The 19,085-nt window shown below is 35.0% G+C and overlaps 1 protein-coding gene across 9 annotated transcripts in view; it reads left to right on the top strand.

Moving 5' to 3' along the window:
• Nucleotides 1-18,818, top strand: part of NAV3 (neuron navigator 3) — a 931,619-nt gene extending 912,801 nt beyond the window's left edge. For all 9 annotated transcript variants that reach the window (XM_033221189.1, XM_033221191.1, XM_033221190.1 and 6 more), the window contains 6 exons: nucleotides 3,030-3,184; nucleotides 4,400-4,471; nucleotides 5,072-5,268; nucleotides 6,197-6,315; nucleotides 10,762-10,965; nucleotides 16,201-18,818. In XM_033221189.1, coding sequence (XP_033077080.1) covers nucleotides 3,030-3,184; nucleotides 4,400-4,471; nucleotides 5,072-5,268; nucleotides 6,197-6,315; nucleotides 10,762-10,965; nucleotides 16,201-16,320 — 867 coding nt within the window. In that variant the 3' untranslated portion in view covers nucleotides 16,321-18,818. The remainder of the gene's footprint in view (nucleotides 1-3,029; nucleotides 3,185-4,399; nucleotides 4,472-5,071; nucleotides 5,269-6,196; nucleotides 6,316-10,761; nucleotides 10,966-16,200) is intronic.
• Nucleotides 18,819-19,085: the final 267 nt, after the last annotated feature.

The following is a 19,085-nucleotide window of genomic DNA, read 5'->3' as shown; positions in this document are numbered from 1 at the left end:
GTATCTCTAGGCTTCAATAATTTCAGTATTCTCTTGGCTGGTCTCGCTTCCTCCTTTCAATATGCTCGCCACATGTTAAATCACAATTGTGACTACTTAGTCAAGTCAGCAGAAGAATGTTTCTTCACTGCCAACAGGAAATGTCCAGTGATCTTACTAATCATTTAAGGTTGCAAAGTTTTCTTTACAATTTCATTACCACCATTTCCTTTCACAAAACACATATTCTTAGCTTTTTTCCTACATGAGTATCATATTTTCGTGTTTCTGACTGATTATTCTTCTGTATTTGGAAAGCTCTTCTCTCATGTTTAAGCACCAAGATATTAACCAATCTTAAAAATAAGGGAATATAGCAAATAATACTGCTCCCACAATGCCTTTTCCAGACACTATAAGCAATCTTTACATACTATAAACAAAATCTTTGATCTATACATTTTTTTTTTTTTTTTTTTTTTTTTTTTTGAGACGGAGTCTTGCTCTGTCACCCAGGCTGGAGTGCAGTGGCCGGATCTCGGCTCACTGCAAGCTCCGCCTCCCGGTTCATGCCATTCTCCCGCCTCAGCCTCCGGAGTAGCTGGGACTACAGGCGCCCGCCACCTCGCCCGGCTAGTTTTTTGTATTTTTTGTAGAGACGGGGTTTCACCGTGTTAGCCAGGATGGTCTCGATCTCCTGACCTCGTGATCCACCCGTCTCGGCCTCCCAAAGTGCTGGGATTACAGGCTTGAGCCACCGCGCCCGGCCTGATCTATACATTTTTGAAGTAATGTATTATTTTGACTGTGAATTATAGTTATATATGTATATGCCTGACCTTCTATTCCAGGAAGGTCATAAGCTTCTTAAATGCTATTTCCATTTCTAATTAATTCTTCCATCTTTCACATTTCTGTTTCCTTGGATAAATAAATTGCTTTCCTCTACTGAAAACAAAGAAGCAAACAAACATATCAATGTTTCACACTTGTTTATATAAAAAAATTCAACTTCTGCATGGATTCAAAGTCTTTTTTTTCTTTTTTATTGCCACCACCAGTAGCATGTACTATATTTTTCTGTAACAACGGAACACTTACTTCCCAAAACACATCATACACTTACACTTTTCAGGTTTCATTTTTTATTCTTTAGACTTCGATCTTTTTCCCCCCTTTTAACCACTGTACTCTGTTTTTCTGTGAACCTTAAGTCTGGATTAAGTCTACCTATAATGTTTTGTGCATTTCACTTAGCACACTGTATTGTGAATGACTTGCTGACCTGCTTCTCTGCTTATCAACTCTAAGTTCCTGAAAGACAGAAATTGTGTTTTATCTCTAAATCCTTGGTGCCAGCAGGATGCTTTGGTTAGAATTAATCTTTTTCCCTCCTATAGGCCACATGCCTCCTTTATCCTCTCTCATGGAATGTTTTACCTTGCGTTTTGTAAATTATCGTTTACCTGTGTGCCTACCACCCCACTCAGGCTCCAGTGTTACCTCCTCCAGAAAACCATTCTTGACACCCAGCAGCTAGGCTAAATCTATTCCCTTGACTTCTCATATCTCCTAATATATTTATGATATTATATTGAAATCATTTGCCATATTTAAATTCAAGACCCTAATGTGACAACTCTTAGAGCTTACAGGGAAAACAGCCTGATTACCCTTTGTAGTCCCCATGTCCAGAAAAGTACTTGATGCAGTTCAAAATAAATGTTAAACCGACTTACAGTCCATTGATAGCAGGAATCAGACTTCACTATTTCTGTATACCTAGGGCTTGGTCTAAGGCTATGAATGCAGCAGATAGACAGTGAATATTTTATAAACAAATGAATGACTTAATGTAGCTAAATTAGTGACATAAATTTTATTTTTTCTTTTAAAGTAAATAGAATTCTCCAGAATATTCAACAGTTTTAAACATATTTTTCTGCATTCTGTGTCTTAGGCAAGATTTATTTTATGTGACTAGCTCAATAGAAAACCAATAGTACTTTATTTCTTTAATACATTTTTATATTTGAACATAAATAAAACTTACTGAATGCCTCAAAATCCTGGCCTGTGTTTTATCTCCTACTTTTATTTCAGCAGTGGTGTTACAGATAGAGAGAAGTTGCATCTAGAGTGAGCAATTCACATATTTACCTGGCTGCCAGAAACCAGAATCATGGAATTGTTTTATAACCCTGAGCACGATTTGCAAATTGGAAATGTCATTGTAAATATGCAAATATTATGGAAATGTTCTTACTGATTAGGATAATTTTAAGAAACCTAATTATGTTCCTGGCCTACCCATCTGTGAGAACAGTCAATCAGCAAACTGGTTATCATATTTAGATTAAAAACTATTAGACAGGAATAATACCTGTAAAAGAACCAAGACACTCAAGAGATGCTAAATGCTAGTTATATTTCACCAAGTGAAATATAACTAATTTTGTCTTTGTTTAAAATTACAGCAATTGCATGCAATGCAGATTATAAATAAATAATAAGCATACTTTTATCAAGGTCCTATGGCTGTATTTTTAGATATACCCCATCTACATGAATTAGAATTAACATATTAAAAATATTAGTGGAACCTCAGAAGTGCCATTTTGAATTCAATCATACTTGAAATATTAAGGTTGCTAAAATTTACTTTTATCATTGAATACCAAAACTCAGAATAAAATCTCAGTATTTACGGTTTATCATAAGAGTTCATATCCAGAACTCATTTTGGCTTTTCTTTCAGGGAGAAAACCACTGAGAAATATGCCTTCTTGTTTATACTTTTATATTTGCTGCAAGTGTTTGGTACTGGATCTTCTATTGCTTTCCTTTTTCTCACTTTTATTTAAAAAATTATTCAGTCAGCAATATATGGTTTTTGATTTGTAGAAAAAGATTTTACATCAGTTGAATAATCTATGACTTTAATGAAAGAAACTGAATAGAGGACAAAGTATGCTATTTCTAAAATATTAACTGCTTGCCATTAGTATAAATTTATCATTGACGTATCTGTTTTCTTCGTTTTTTGAAAGGAATTGCAACAATATCTAGCTAACCTGGCTGAACAGTGCAGTGCTGATAATAATGGAGTGGAGCTCCCAGTTGTAATAATTCTCGATAATCTTCATCATGTGGGCTCTCTGAGTGATATCTTCAATGGTTTTCTCAATTGTAAATACAACAAATGGTATGCTTATCAAATATTTTGAATAATGAAAAGAAAATAATTATCATCAAATGTGCTTTCTTGTGCCTGTATGCATTTTGTTTTTTAATTTTTAAATTTCTTTAATATTTAATTTTTATTTTTTAAATTGACAGATAAAACTGTGCATATTGATTGTGTAAACCATGATGTTCTGAAGTAGATGTGCACTGTAGAATGATTAACTCCAGCTAATTAACATATGAACTACCCGAGTAGCTATTATTTTTAGACTTAGAATGGCTGTCATTAATTTGAGAAACCCTCTTTAATAATATACCATAGTTTTAAAGACTCCATATGCATTCCTTAGAATATCTATGTATTCATTCAACAACCATATCCCAGACACTTTTATGGAAACAGTACTTCCTTGAAGATGTTAGCTTCTGCAGACATGATGAACATTTGGGAAACCACCATCAATGATGGAATAGTTTTAGTCATGGAAATTAAAAACTAAAGGGAGCCTTTAGAGCTCTGGTTTCATTCTCAGTTCATATCAAAGTTTAAATTCAACCTTTCTGTAGAGATAAACTTAATACATTCAGATATAGCTCCCTCTATTAATGAGTATGATTTTAACTATTTACAATAAAAGGAAAGGTTAAAGTAAGGTATTAAAAAATCTTAAAACCCACCAAAGATTCTTTGTGGCATGGCCTCTAAAGAAAGGACATATAAGAATATCAACATAAAATAATTAGTTTTAATAGTGGCAAATATTCCAATTATCTCTGCTAGAGATTTTTTTGAAGTTACAAACAGATCAGCATAAAATAAGGATTGAAAGAATACAAATTTTCTCACAGTATTAATAATCTTTAACATAACTCACATATTAAAATAGTAAAAATTAATGAACTTTATCATAAGCATTATAAGATGTTAGAGTGGGACAAAACCCCTATGATTATACTAACTAAACTCTTTACTCAAATAAGGTAAATTACAAATATACTCAGGCTCAGAGAGAGAAAATGCCTTGCCTTGATGCCAGAGCTGGAATTAGAAACTCAAGTGTTAATTTCTAATCCAGTAATCTTTGTCATTTTCCATTACAGAATTACCCTTTAAAAGACAAGTATTGAAATGGAATAATCCATATCTATCCTAGTAGTTTTCTAAGATAATTTTAACGAATTAATCACTTTTACTGCCAGTAAACTAAAATTTTCTTTGTATTTTTTTTTCTAGTCCATACATTATTGGAACAATGAATCAGGGAGTTTCTTCATCACCAAATCTAGAGCTGCATCACAATTTCAGGTAAACTTAAGTGGAAGGTTTCTTTTGGTTTGTTTTTTGGTGTGTGTGTATGTGTGTGGGCAGGGGAGGAGGTTGACATTGTTTCTTTCTGTTTGTTTTTGGGGGTTGTTTTTCTATTTGTACTTTTACAAATCTTTCCAGAGATGACCTGTTGTGTGAAAATAATTCTCACTTCTGACACTCTTTCTCAAGCGAACATTTCATGATCTTCAACCTGTAATCAGATGTGTTTCTTTAAACAAAACAAAACAAAAGGAAAGAAAAAAGAAAAGTAAATGTTTTTTCTGTTCACTATGTCCCTGGTTAAAGTAGAGCATATTCCTTCTAAGTGTGAGAAATGTGAAGAGAGTTGCTATTTCAGGATTTGTGATTCTCCTACAGAAGTGTGTTCAGCATGTAGACTCCCCCTCACTTCTGACGCACATGAGCTTTTTTTTAGCTCAAAAAGTAGAGTTAGCTACATTATAGCTCTCATGCTAGTACCTTTGATCATTAAAATGTAGCCACCAATTGAAATGGGAAATAAATAATAATGATAAAGAATCACTGTGAATGTAAAATTTAATTTATATAAAAAACTGATTTTTTTTCTTTTTGTAGGTGGGTATTATGTGCAAATCATACAGAACCAGTGAAAGGCTTTTTAGGCAGATATCTTCGAAGAAAACTCATAGAGATAGAAATTGAAAGGAACATTCGCAATAATGACCTAGTCAAAATTATAGATTGGATTCCTAAGACGTGGCATCATCTCAACAGTTTTTTGGAAACACACAGTTCTTCTGACGTTACCATTGGTGAGTTCCAAAATTATAATATGTCATTTTCCAGGAACTAACAGTACTTGGTAAAGATGGCCAGATTGGATGGTAGAAAATAACAAGCAAAGCTAATGTTTTTTCAAGCTTCCAAAGATTTATTTTTTTCCCTTCTGAAAGTTTACTTTCTTCTTCTTTATATCTCCAATTAAATCCACTTTGTCTGACAGTTATGTTTTACTAAAATATTACCGAGATCAAATAAGTTCACTATGGACAAATATCTAAAAATCAGATAACCACTGGAAATGAAGAGTATCAATTTAGGATACGTTTTATGCTAAAAACCAAATCTGGCTAAATAGCTCATGTCAAATAAAGTTGTGAGGAAAGATTTTAGTTAGAGATAATTTAGATGCTTTGTAGATAATTTAGGTGTTTTGTGTTTTTCATGAAGACACAACTGAGTTATTTCTCTTTTAGTTTGCATAAAGATATTTACATTTGGATTCCTCCTTTAATTGCATGTACAGAAGTCTCTTTCACATTGTTATGCATCATAAAAATGTACTCACTGTAAACACAGTTTAGATTAGGAAGAAGAATTCTACACTGGGACCAGAACACTCATGCCAGTTCCCAGTTCTGCAAATAATGACATGTTTTATATTTGGCAATTCATTTCAGCACAGCTTTGTTGCTTGTAAAATGAAACAGAATAACTGGATTATGACTTTTATGACTTCTCCTAACTCTAGTATATTGTGTCCTAGATTAATATTTATTGTAAAAAGATAGAAGAGGCTAGGATATTGGGTCTTCAGTAAACATGCTTTAATAACAATCAAGCTGTCTAATATAATTTTCTAAGAATTTTGCAAGAAATATATTCCAAAATGGTGTCTAGATATGTCTTTAGATTATTAAATATAACTCTTAAAATATTTTGTTATTTGTTTCTTCTCAGGTCCCCGACTTTTCCTTCCTTGCCCCATGGATGTAGAAGGTTCTAGAGTGTGGTTCATGGATCTCTGGAACTATTCCTTAGTACCTTATATTCTGGAGGCAGTGAGAGAGGGTCTTCAGGTATCGTACTCAATTTTCATTACTATTTTTATAAAAAAGCAAAAAAATTATTTTAAAGGCAAAAGAAAATCTGGGTATTTATGCAGAAAACTAAAGGCATGAACTATATAAATAGAGCAATAAAGTTTTCAAGAGCAAATAGTTTGTAATATTTTGCCTGTTCTGAGAACAAATTTGTAAGAGAAAGAAAAGGCACAGTTATTACAACAACTACACATTTAAGTCCAAATGGTTGTCATGGATGTTTACGGATTATTTTTATTAGATAGCTAATTAATTGCACAGTTCTACATCTTATGACACAGCCATGTTTACATGAGCCTTGACCATTTATACTCTTATCACATAATTTCCTTTATCTTTTCCTTCCTTCCTTCCTTGCTTCCTTCTTTCCTTCCTTCCTTCTTTCCTCCCTCCCTCCCTCTCCCCCTCCCCCATCTCTCTCTCTCTCTCTCTCTCTCTCTCTCTCTCTCTCCTCTCTCTCTCTCTCTCTCTCTCTCGCTCTCTCTCTCTCGCTCTCTTTCTTCTTTTTTTTTTTTTTTTTTTTTGAGACAGGGTCTCACTCTGTCACTCAGGTCAGTGTGCAGTGGTACAACCATGGCTGACTGCAGTCTCAAACTTTTAGGCTCAAGTGATGAGGCTTTCCAAGTAGGTGAGAGTATAGGCAGACACCACCACTCTCAGTTATTTTTATTGTTGTTATTATTATTTTAGAGACATGGTCTCACCAGGTTGCTCAGGCTGGAATTGTTTTTTCCTTTTATTCACATAATTTTTAACAAGTAGCTTTTGCTTATAAGTTTCCTGTTTTTAGTATACTTCATTGTTGGAAGCCCTTTAATATCACTTGCAGGGTCCTTTACTATTTTGGAGGGAGTACTCTAAATTCTAAGAGAGTCAGTTAGTCTTTTGATCTATGACATATTGGTTTCACAGATTCTTTGCTCTTCCTCTCATGTGCATTATATCTTGAGGCCCTGCAACCAAGGCCCTTCTGTTTTTTCCTAACTAAAAAATGAAAATGTATCACTAAAAGAAATCCCTATTTCTCCAACAAAATACATGTCATTTTCCCATAAGTACTGCTATTTCCTTAAGTTTGATTTGAAACTGTAGAATTATAAAACTCTTTAAAATGTATGTAACATAATCACCCAGTTTATTGAGGAAGAATCTCATCTCCTTTTCAATAACTCAGCCAAGACATCTCTATTTCTGGTTTTTACAACTACTACTAGAATTAAGATATAGTTTATGTTTTCCACATTCTATCATCTATAATATTGTGTTGTCTTTATTTTACTATCTAAAAAATTGTCCATCTATTTTCCCTCTTTTACTCCCTTTTACTATCATGCTCTCTTCATCTAGTAGAATGGCATGGCAGTATTCGGAACTAAAATGATAGTTCTAGTGAACATGATGAATTTTATGAGGATACTCTGAAGCCTCAGAGACAAAGCTAAGATCCTAAATAATGCTATTGATTGGTTCTACTCTAGATTTAAATAATCAAATTTAACACTTTTAAGGGTATGAGCCAATCTATCCCAAGCAAGTGCCTCCAACAAAATAAAAGCTTATACAAATGTTTTTATTTTTCAAGTATAACGTATTGTGTTTCAGAATTCTTCTACGGCTATTATACTACCTAGGATGTAAGTTGACTCTTTCGATGTTGATTCTTTGTACAAAAAAAAAATCATTTTATGAAAATTTTAGAACTCATAATTTTAAAGTTAATATTGAGATACATTATTTGTTCTCTAGCTATGGTTTTGGTTTTAATAAACCATTATCTAAGTATTTATAAATAAATTCCTCCTCATTTAATATTTGCTTACTAATAGATAGAAAGCAAAGGAATCTTTGTAAAAATCCTGAAATGATAATATCTAAAATGCTTAGCATCCTTAGATCTTATTTCAAAAGGTGCATGGGTTCTTTTTTTCATATTTAAATAAATATTATTTATAGAACATTATTTGGAGAATTATAATTCTATCAAGTTTCCATTTGGGCAAAAGTATAATCACTGAAGGATTAGTTTCTCAAACTAAAACTGAGAGATATTTCAAAATTATTTTTGAAGACGGATAAAAATGTCTCATTTCTTGCTAAGGTTCAGGATGTTTAGTAGTAGGTTAGTGTGAAAGATGAATCAACCGTGATTTAGGGCCTATTGAGGGAGGAGAATCCAGCACATGGGAAGGGAAAAATTAGAAAATCCTTTGGTGGGTAGACAGTGTTTATTGCTATTGAAGACTGTGCTGGGCCAGAAAAGTCTATCAGCTGAAAATATTTCTAGGGGACCAAGAAGCAAAGGAATCATACCTGTCATGATCCATTCCCATGAATCTACTGGCAACAAAGAATCTTGGATTGGAGAGAGAAGTGGAGAAACAAAGCCTGGGGGCAAAAAATGACACTCAAAGTCGAGAGTAATAAAACAATCTCTTCAGATGAAGGCTGATTTTTTTGGTGAAAAATCTTATGGGGAATGCACTCTGCCAGATGTTCTAGTTGGAAAAGATGTTGGTGATACAGTGGATTTTGATTTTTATTCTAGTGATTCTTTCTTAAAAAGCTATCAATTCATCTCATTCTGAATATTTAGATTTCTCTTTATTCAATTCTTTTTCTACAATATGTATTTCACTCGGAAATACAGTGTTTGACCCATTTAGCTTTTCACTGGTCTCTTCCAATTTTGCTGTCCTGGCTGGTTCTTTGAAAACCTAGAATTAGTTGATTCTAGACTTACATTAAAACAAACAAATAAACATAATTAAGCTTTCCAAGAATTAGACACGTTTTTCTTCAATTGGTTTAAGTTGTGTAGCATGCTATACATTACACCTATAAAGTAAGTTTATAACTGAGAGGAAATTTTTGCTCTAAAACAAGATAACTATTAAAAAAAAGAAAGAAAGAAAAAAAAAGTGGCTGGGCACGCTGGCTCCCACCTGTAGTCCCAGCACTTTGGGAGGTTGAGGCAGGCGAATCACGAGGTCAGGAGACCGAGACCATCCTGGCTAACACGGTGAAACCCCGTCTCTACTAAAAAATACAAAAAATTAGCTGGGCGTGGTGTGGGCACCTGTAATTACAGCTACTCAGGAGGCTGAGGCAGGAGAATGGCGTGAACCTGGGAGGCGGAGCTTGTAGTGAGCCAAGATCGCGCCACTGCACTCCAGCCTGGGCAACAGAGAAAGACTCCGTCTCAAAAAAAAAATAAAAAGGTAATGATTGTTACCTCTGTTATCATCTCCTAAGGACATGCACAGTTATCAGTACCTAGACTCCCTTTTATTTTGGGTGAGTCCAACTTCTCCAGAAGAAACTCAAAAGAAAACTCCAAGGCGGTCCATGAAGTTTTTATGGTGTTAATGTCCACCATTTTCCCTTTTGTCTTTACTGAACCAAAACAAACTATACAAAACAACCATCTAACAAGAAACCAAAGTATGTCATCTGAGACCAAATATGCACCTGCTAACCAGGATTGTCCAGCAAGTCAAATGGGGAGGGAAAGTAATTTAAGAAACAAGTGTCCCTATGTTACTGCCCGCTTCTCTTAATTTTCACTTTTTTTCTGTGCCCTTGTAATATTATACTTTTTTTTTTTTTTTAACAATGTCTCATTTCTTCTCTTCAGAGTGCCCTTTCTAGTTTGGATTCAGCTTTGCTTCCAGCTTAAAAATGTTTAACATCCCTTGGATTTATCTAATTCTTCTGTTCCACTGCCAGTACTTTACCCAGTCTATATCAGCTCTTCCTTATTGGGCAAATTGCACAATAAAGGTTCTTGCAAAGCTGATAACTCAGTTTCCTATTTTTTATCCTCTTGTACTAGTAGCCTGAAACACAAACATCTAAAAAGAGTTTTTACAGAAAGCAGTGGGATTAAAGAGCAAGTTGATCATGGGAAAATTGTTATCAGAGAAAGTATTCTTGATCTAAAAGAAAGTTTGAGTAGAGTGAATTAGGCAGAGGAAAATAAGTTCCTTTTCTTTTATTTCCATCTTTCCAAGGTACACTTTAGTAGACACCTCTACTTAATGTCAAGCATATTTTTAAAAATCTTCCATAATTGAAGCTTTTATTTTTCAGCCTTTAGTTTTCTCTTGGTCTGTCAAATTACTAGTAAAAGTAAATGTGGGCAGTCATTTCTATGTTTATTTATAATAAACCTCCTGTATATTCTTTCCCAAAAGCTGATATCTATTCCAAATATTCAGCTTTATTTTGTCTAGCCTTCAAGTTTAAAGTGAGCTGTGTAGACAGTTACGTGTTTTAAATCTAGAAAATTGTATGCAAATACTTAATTCTCTTGAAAGTCCCTTAAGAACTCAATATGTCAAAAAATCAAATCCAACTAGTAGTCCCCTTTTTTACTGAATAGAAATGTGTTTTATATATGCTAAACACACGGTCAACTTTTAGATGTATGGGAAACGCACACCATGGGAAGATCCTTCAAAGTGGGTGCTTGACACATATCCATGGAGCTCAGCATCTCTGCCTCAGGAGAGCCCAGCCTTACTTCAGCTGCGACCAGAAGACGTTGGGTATGAAGGCTGCACATCCACTAAGGAAGCCACAACCTCAAAGCACATTCCTCAAACTGACACAGAAGGAGATCCCCTGGTAAGAATCAGATGTTCGCTTTTTCCTGTGTAATCTTGACTGCAGTGTATAGTCATTAATACTTAGTCATTTCTAGCAAAGACATTTGTTACCCTAGGCAATATTTGGAACAGTTTTAACCCTATTATCTTTGGTCTGCTTTCCATGGATGAAAATCTTAAAGTGAAAACCAAACTTGTATGCTTAAAAAAGAAACAAGAAACATTATAACCAGAATGAACTCCTAGACTATAATTTTTCTCTTATTATCCATTAAATTGTGTATATATTTTTTAATTTAATATATATTTAAATATGATTTTCTATATTATGACTCAACTCAATAGGCATTTAAGAGAAAACCCAATTTTATTCTTATAGAAAAACAAAAAACTATGGTATAATGTACTTATGGAGAACTAAAAAATATTTTGCTATATCAACTAACCTGACTAATTTTATAGAATGGGTCTTCTGTTGCCTACTGTAGCGAAGGATAAACTAACTTGGAAGTCAAATGGAAGTTATGTTTTATTTACTTTTTAAAATAGTAGAATAATTGAAGTAAAAGTCTGTAAAACTCCAAAGTATGAATATTCTGAAAATATTAAGTATGTAGTATTAGGAAAAAATGCTTTGTATGTATCTATTTTTTATTTTAACAGATTACTTTCAATATATTGGTATCAAACATGAAGTGTTTTCACCATTGTATGACTAAAGAGCTTATTGGACTTTTACAACTAATACAGAAAGAAAAGATACTGAAATAAAATTCATTATGTTTCTTAACTCAAACAAGCACAAAACATAAATAATCAAAAATCATAACCTATGACTATACTTGAGGACATAAAATTACTTGATATTTTAGGGAATACTCTTACACCAACAACCCTGACACACACACGTCATCATCATCATCTCAGGTGAACATTTTGGGAGTTTCTTGTGGAAAATCTGGTAAACTTTCAAGATCTTCTCCCAGCAAAATGCAAACACACTGAAAATGTAGCATACAATTTTACGAGTTTCATAAAATCACTGAAGTATATACATAGACCTACTTAGATTCCAGGAATTTCCTGCTGATTTCTGATCTAGGTGATATAGTCCTTAAGAGCCCAGACTTATATTTTTATTACATGGTACCTGACCTTTTAGATGATTCATAGTTAGGAATCAACAGTGGTGATGAAATTGGTTTGGATCCAGCATAATTGTGAACATACACTAAATCATTGCTGAATGAATGATTAATAGAGTAAACATAAGCTTTAGAATGTATGGATTATTTAATCTGAATTCCTCAAAAATTCTAGTCCTACCTCTGCAGTTTTTATATCACATGTCTGTTTTATAAGGAGAGGTGTTTATAAGATTTGTTCTCAATTTTAGTCTGTAGAGTATGAAGCCCTTAAGAAATGCCCTCAACTTTCCCGGTTCTCATAGTCCAGGTCAGCTCACCCCATAAAGCACTTTTTTTCCTGGTTCTGAATGCACTTGTCTTCCAGTACAGAAAACAAATTCAGGGTTTCCCATTCTGGCATGAGAATTGGGGTAAAAAAAATTCCTGCTTCCTAACCTGCTGCTCTATTAAACATCTTAAGAAACAGGGAGTTACGAGGTCTTGCATGCTAAATAGTAAAAGACATCATCTAAAACTAAATATTTGGCAGGCTTTCTCTGGTTTTAAAAAATAAATATTTCTATCATCTATTTTTCTTGCTTGCTTCCTTGCCTTTTTTTTTTTTTTTTTTTTTTTTTGACACGGAGTTTCATTCTTATTGCCCAGGCTGGAGGACAATGACACGATCTCGGCGCACTGCAACCTCCGCCTCCCGGGTTCAAGCAGTTCTCCTGCCTCAGCCTCTAGAGTAGCTGGGATTACAGGCGTGCACCACCATGCCTGACTGATTTTGTATTTTTAATAGAGACGGGGTTTCTCTATGTCTCTATGTTGGTCAGGCTGGTGACAATCTATCTGTTTTTATTTCTATATATTTCTGTAATTACTAGCATGAAGCCAACATATATTTTCAGTCCATTCTAAATTAGAAATCCTAGAAAACATCCACTATTTAGTGTCAGAAATCCCCATAGCAATGAGTATGGCGAAGAAACAGAAGAAGAGAGGAGAGAGACTTTTTGAATCTGAACAAGGATTCAAGTTTTTGGTATATCTCATATTATTTTAAAAATACAATGTGTATTCACCATTAACAACAAAGTGAATGCTAATAAGTATTTAATGCTAAGACCTTGTGATCAGGAGATACAGTGTCATTTCTGATCTCAAGAAGCTTAAAATCCGGTAGCGAAGAGACACTGCTAACTATATAAACTGCAGTAACATAATAGAGGCACATATTAGGTAAAATTGTGAGTTCATAGACGAAGCAGTTAGAATAAAGCTTTACAGAGGAGATACTTGAGCTGGATCTTGAATGATTAATAGGAGTTCACCATATGGTTGGAGGAAAACAACCAAAATTAAAGAAATAGAATGTGAAACATTAGATGACAGTATAATAGAAATGATGAGTTTAGGGAACTACACACCTGTTGGCAGTAGGAATTAAAACTATGGAAGTATACAATTGCTAGATCATGCTAAGCCTTGTTTATCATTGCAGGAAGTTAAAACTTTATCACAGAGACAGTGGAGAACCATCAAAGATGTCTGAGCCATGATTTACCTAGTTAGATCTGCAGTTTCTAAAGATCACTTTAGTAACAGAGTAGAGAGAGGGCAGATTGAAGGAGACAGGATGGAATCTGGAAGCTTAGCAGATTTGTAAGTAACAGTGATGATAAGGACTTCATCAAGGTGTTAGAAATGATAAACACTAAATTTATGACTATAGATGTCCTATTCCGTTTAGTGTTGCTAAAACAGACTATTCGAGGCTGGGCAATTTGTAAAGAAAAGAGATTCATTTGGCTCATTGTTCTGGTGGCTGGAAAGTCTAGGATTGGGCAGCTGCATCTGGTGAGGGCCTCATGCTGCATGAACTTTTGGTGGGAAGTGGAAGAGGAGTGAGAGTGTGCAGAGAGGCCACATGCTGAGAGAAGAAACCAGACTCTTTAATAACCTGCTCTCGCACAGGAACTAATCCATTCCCTCCAGAGTGAGAACACACTGACCCCTAACCAGAATGCCATTAATCTGTTCATGAGGAATCCGTCCCCGTGATTCAACACCTCCCACTAGGACTCACATTCCAACACTGCCACCATGGGGATAAAATTTCCACAAGAATTTTGGAAGGGGCATATCCCATGCAAACCATTGCAGTGAGTGTGGGGAAGAAGAGAGGAAAAATATTAATACTTTTTGGAGAATTGTGATGTATCATGATAACGACTAAATCATACATAATCTTCTCTTGTAATCTCCCTTGATTTGAATGCACAAAATAATACTAGGCAAAGGCAAAGTAAATCCCACTGTATACATTTATTATGAATCTGAAATGTGGAATGTATTATAATGGAACATATTTACTATACGGCACCATTTTAAAAAATTAAGACTTTAATGACAATACTATTACACAATGAAACTTTTACAACATCCAGCATTCAAGTGATTTCAAACTTTTATGCCTAAGATACAATTGTATCTTTTAAAAAAGATATCACTTATCATTTCTACTCTTACTAAATTACTAGGGTGCTCAAAACTCAGTTTTATTTTACGGATTAGTTTCACCCAAATGCTTGAACATACAGGCAGCTGCTAATGAGTGACAGATTGATGAAATAAATAAATGGGAGAAGGAATATGAATGGACATGAAGGTAGGAAGGTGGGAGTGTGGGTGAGAGAGAGAGAGAGAAGAGAGTAGGAGAGAAACTATGCTGAAGGAGACATTTGACTTTTTGGCTTACTGGGTTTAAAAAGTCATTACCAACTACTTTTATTTCATAACCTTATATGTAGCTTATTTAATAAGAGAGTTAGATTGAAAATTATGTTAAAACATATTGTCCTGGGGACTATTAAAATGACTTCAAATTATGCTATAACTGTAATCTCTTTGTCAGAAAGGTATTATTGCTGAAATTGGTGATTACCAGTTTATCATTTATTTCACAAGCATTTATCAAGCACACATTTTATACTGAGCACACAAGCATGCATAGCTTAACGTGTGACCAAGGAATCATTTTGTAGATTTCTCCTTTCTATTTCTGTAAGTTGGAAAAAAAAAAAAACACCTTTTGATTATAGAATAATAAAATTAGTATGCATTAGGTAATATAAAAATTGTTACAATTTATCAAAACCCTTGATAAGAAAACAAGTCCATTACCGTCATAAAGACATGTGCCAATTTTTCTGTGCTTTCTAAAATCATTGAACTATTTATTCACAATTTGCCTTTAAACAGTCTTTTTTCAAAAAAAAAAAAAAGTGCATCTCTAACAGTGGAGCTCCAGATCTATCAAAATTCAAGCAAGGTGACTGCTCTTTATTTTATAATACATGGAAATGCTAGCTGCCTTTCTCCCCAGGTGCTTTCATGCATATGTCCCTTTTACTAGAACAAACATTACCATTCTCCTATAAGGCTGGGAAACTTGAGACAGCCGCTATTGTTCCAGATGATGGTTTTTGTTTTCGGTGATATATCAATCATATTTTAGCCAGAAATTCAACAACACAAAGTTGACAGTAATTCTTTCCTTCTCCCTCTTCAAACACTCATGGTCCGCTTCATTCAGTCACCTCCTCCCGAGGTCAGCTCCTAAACAGCAGATGGTGTGCTTGTGTGCAGCAGCTGGCTTCATTCCTCTCCATCCCCTCCTTCTCTCAAGGGACGGTGTGTGTGTGCCTCTGTGTGCGTCTGTGTGTGTATGAACATTCACGACTTTCAGTTGCCATTCAATGCTTTCTGCTTCTCCCAGCCAAAAAACTGGGAAGCTTGGCGTACTTTCCAGCAACGAACCCAGATGTCCAGCTGTGATACAGTTTCCTTTCCAGTCTCCCTGCTGGAGCAGTATTCATTCACAACCCCAAATAAAAGAGTTATCTAGAGGCCCTATTTTGTCCTTATGGTTTGGTGTTGTAGTCATGTTTGGGAGAAACAGCGTAGGAGCCAGGGGCAATGAGTAAAAATCTAAAATTATTTTCCTGTGTCACTTGGATGGCATAAGACAGCTCTTCGGTGTGGCTCAGGGCCTTGTTTTTTATGGGCTGGCTTACTCAGTGCATCATTGCCTACATCGATGTCTTTTTTTCTTTCTTCAGATGAATATGCTAATGAAACTCCAAGAAGCAGCCAATTACTCGAGCACACAAAGCTGCGACAGCGAAAGCACCAGCCACCATGAAGACATTTTGGATTCATCTCTTGAATCTACCCTCTAGAGGGTGAAAAAAGTTAGGGGAAAAGACTCTGCTTTTAAAAAAATGTTTCAAAAGAAAGGTATTTTCACTAAACCACTGCCAGTATAAAAGCACCCTGTCAAGGGCCCTGACCCAGAGTTGTGGTCTCCAAGGAGGCAGCAGAACTAAGTCTGAACCGCCAAGATGCTAAATTGCAATGGAAGCTTAACTTTAGTTTATTTCTAAGCATTTTTTATATCTGTGGAGTAATAGAAGGCTCCATTACTCAACTGGAAAGGACCCTAATGACAGGGCAACTGAATAGATTGCACATGGGATAGCCAAACTAGACTTTCTTTGTTTCCTCTTTAAAAGTTTACAATGCAGACCATTTTTTGTCCCTTCCTTTTGTTTCCTCTGAGGGGCTGTTCTCCCCAGGCAGGGTCCATCTTTCTGATCCGTCCAACCTCCTTTGTGCCACACGGTGCTGGTCACAGGGCTTCAGTAGTGTTTGTGTTGTGCGCTCACCCCATTCCAGAACAAATCTAAGAGGCCAGTCCTCCATAAGCACAAATGGAATTGTGCAACCACCAGAAAAACACTACTGTGGCAAACTGGAGAAGTGCCAATTTAATTCTAACTGCCACGTTCTCATGATGTGCTCCACCAACTTTTTAGTAATGAGTCACTGGTTTTATAAGGTTGTTTTTACCACAGTGGTCTTTTTAAACCACCTTCCCACTCCCTTAACAAGAGTTTTATACCAATTATTAGTCAACACTGATAAAAGGCTTTTTTAGGGCTTTATTAGTTTGAGCCTTTTCAGTGAAAGAAGGAAAATTTCCTATGGTGCTGTCTCACTGCCTTAAAACAGATTTCTACGACAGTTTAACAGTTGGTTTAAATCCTAAACCATTAGTAATTTCCACTGTCTTTTCATTTACAACCAAGCAACACCAGTTAACACAGTAGCCTCATCTCTATATATCTTTCTCTCTTTTTTGTTTTTTTTGAAGAAATGGATAGGAGAAAGATCAGTATTTTTAGCCTTGTGAATAGATCGCTTTGCCTATCCTCCAAAATATTAAAATAACCCAGAAATGCTCTTTGACCGTCACTTAAAACCTAAGACATGTGGCGAAATTCCATCCAGTTCTAAGTGAAAGAGTTTCAGAAGGCAGGAGATTTTGAACTATTATCCAGCAGGGCTGGAAGCACTAGATGCAGCATGAGCACAACTATTCGGCTTTCCTTCCCTATTGTTCTTGTTTTTTTTAATTAGTTCTGACGCATGTTGTTTTGATTGCTGTTGTTGTACATGAGAAATTCAGCATTAAAGAACACTGAAGCGGTAAGGTCACTGTGGAAGAGGAAGCGTTTATACTGTAAAAGAAGGTTAGATTTGCACAGTCTACTGGGTAGGTATTGTAAATAATAATTTTTAAAACTTGCACAAATCGAAACAAACACAAACAAAATTGTATTTTATCCTGTTGGTGTTAAGAGGTGTTTCACTTGCTGAGATTTCCTGTACATTGCAAACAAATACAGAATGCAAACCCTCAAAGCTGTATTATCTGGTGTGTTTGTCCTGTATTTACAGTTGTTATGACTATGCAGGAGCTATCAGTGCTAGAGTGAGCATGCTTCAAAACTGTACATGAAGCCAATATGTTTTTGGATAAGTAAAACTGTCTGAAAGTACATCTGTCATGGCAGGCTTTAAAGAGAGTGCATGAAAACTGATCAGTCATTGGAGAAGTTACCACCACACACAAAGGACAGGTTTTAAGTTTATGAAACCCAAGGGCTAGGCCACGGTATAGACTTCTTCTATGAGTGTGTGAAAATGTGTTACTTTTAGGATGTGTAATTGGTGCTACTCTCTGTGACCACCAATGGGTCAGTTGCTATAGAACAACACCACCACCACAAAACGTCTGTGCAGTTTTCAGAATGTCACAAAGTCAATAGGTCCTTACACGGTGCTATTGCCCTAAGGGAAATCCGAACTGAATTTATGCACATAGAATTGTCACCCTGACTTTGAAGCCTCAAACATGGATCAAATCTGTTGTGAAACATCAATATATGTAGCTGGATGAGTGACTAGTTGCCCTTGTATAATATGTGATCTAAGAAAATTGCTAATCTTTCCCTGCCATTTTGAGAAACACAGTCCAAACATGAGCATAAACAGAATTTCCTGCAATACATCCCAGTAGGTCCACCTAGTTTACAACTTAAACTAGTTTGTGAAACATTTGTCTGTATACATTTTATATTTTGTACATTTTGATGTAACATATCATGTAAATAGGCAGAAACAGTGAAATAAATCATCTGAAAAGTTTTGTAGTCTTTGTAAAGCCCCAACAATAAGTACTTGGTGTCAATGGACTTAACTGGATGATGTATTTTCTATTGGTTTATTGTTCCTCTAGCTTGTAAACCAGCTTGCATATATTTTTTTGCAAATGTGCACCCTGTATCTGTCTAAATTATTACTTTGCCATTAAAGTGGAATTATTTATTGACAACATGGTGTGGTTTCTACGTATGGAACAAAATGAATAATTTTGCATCAAGAGGTGTCAAGCTTTAAAATGTTGCTTGCACTATTATGCCATCAATAGGACTATATGCAAATTTCCATTGTATAAACATAAAAAGGGCTTCAGCTTTCAAGTAAATAAAGGCAATCGGTTTATCTTTTTCGATCATAGTTATTCAGTGAATATTTTAGAAAACTCTGAATAGTTTTCCTAAATACCCGATGATAAAATAACAATATAAAATAAAATGTT

This window comes from Trachypithecus francoisi, unplaced genomic scaffold (assembly GCF_009764315.1).
Source record: "Trachypithecus francoisi isolate TF-2019V2 unplaced genomic scaffold, Tfra_2.0 Lachesis_group11, whole genome shotgun sequence".
In the NCBI taxonomy this organism is placed as follows: Eukaryota; Metazoa; Chordata; class Mammalia; order Primates; family Cercopithecidae; genus Trachypithecus; species Trachypithecus francoisi.
This window is presented reverse-complemented; position numbering and strand designations above follow the sequence as displayed.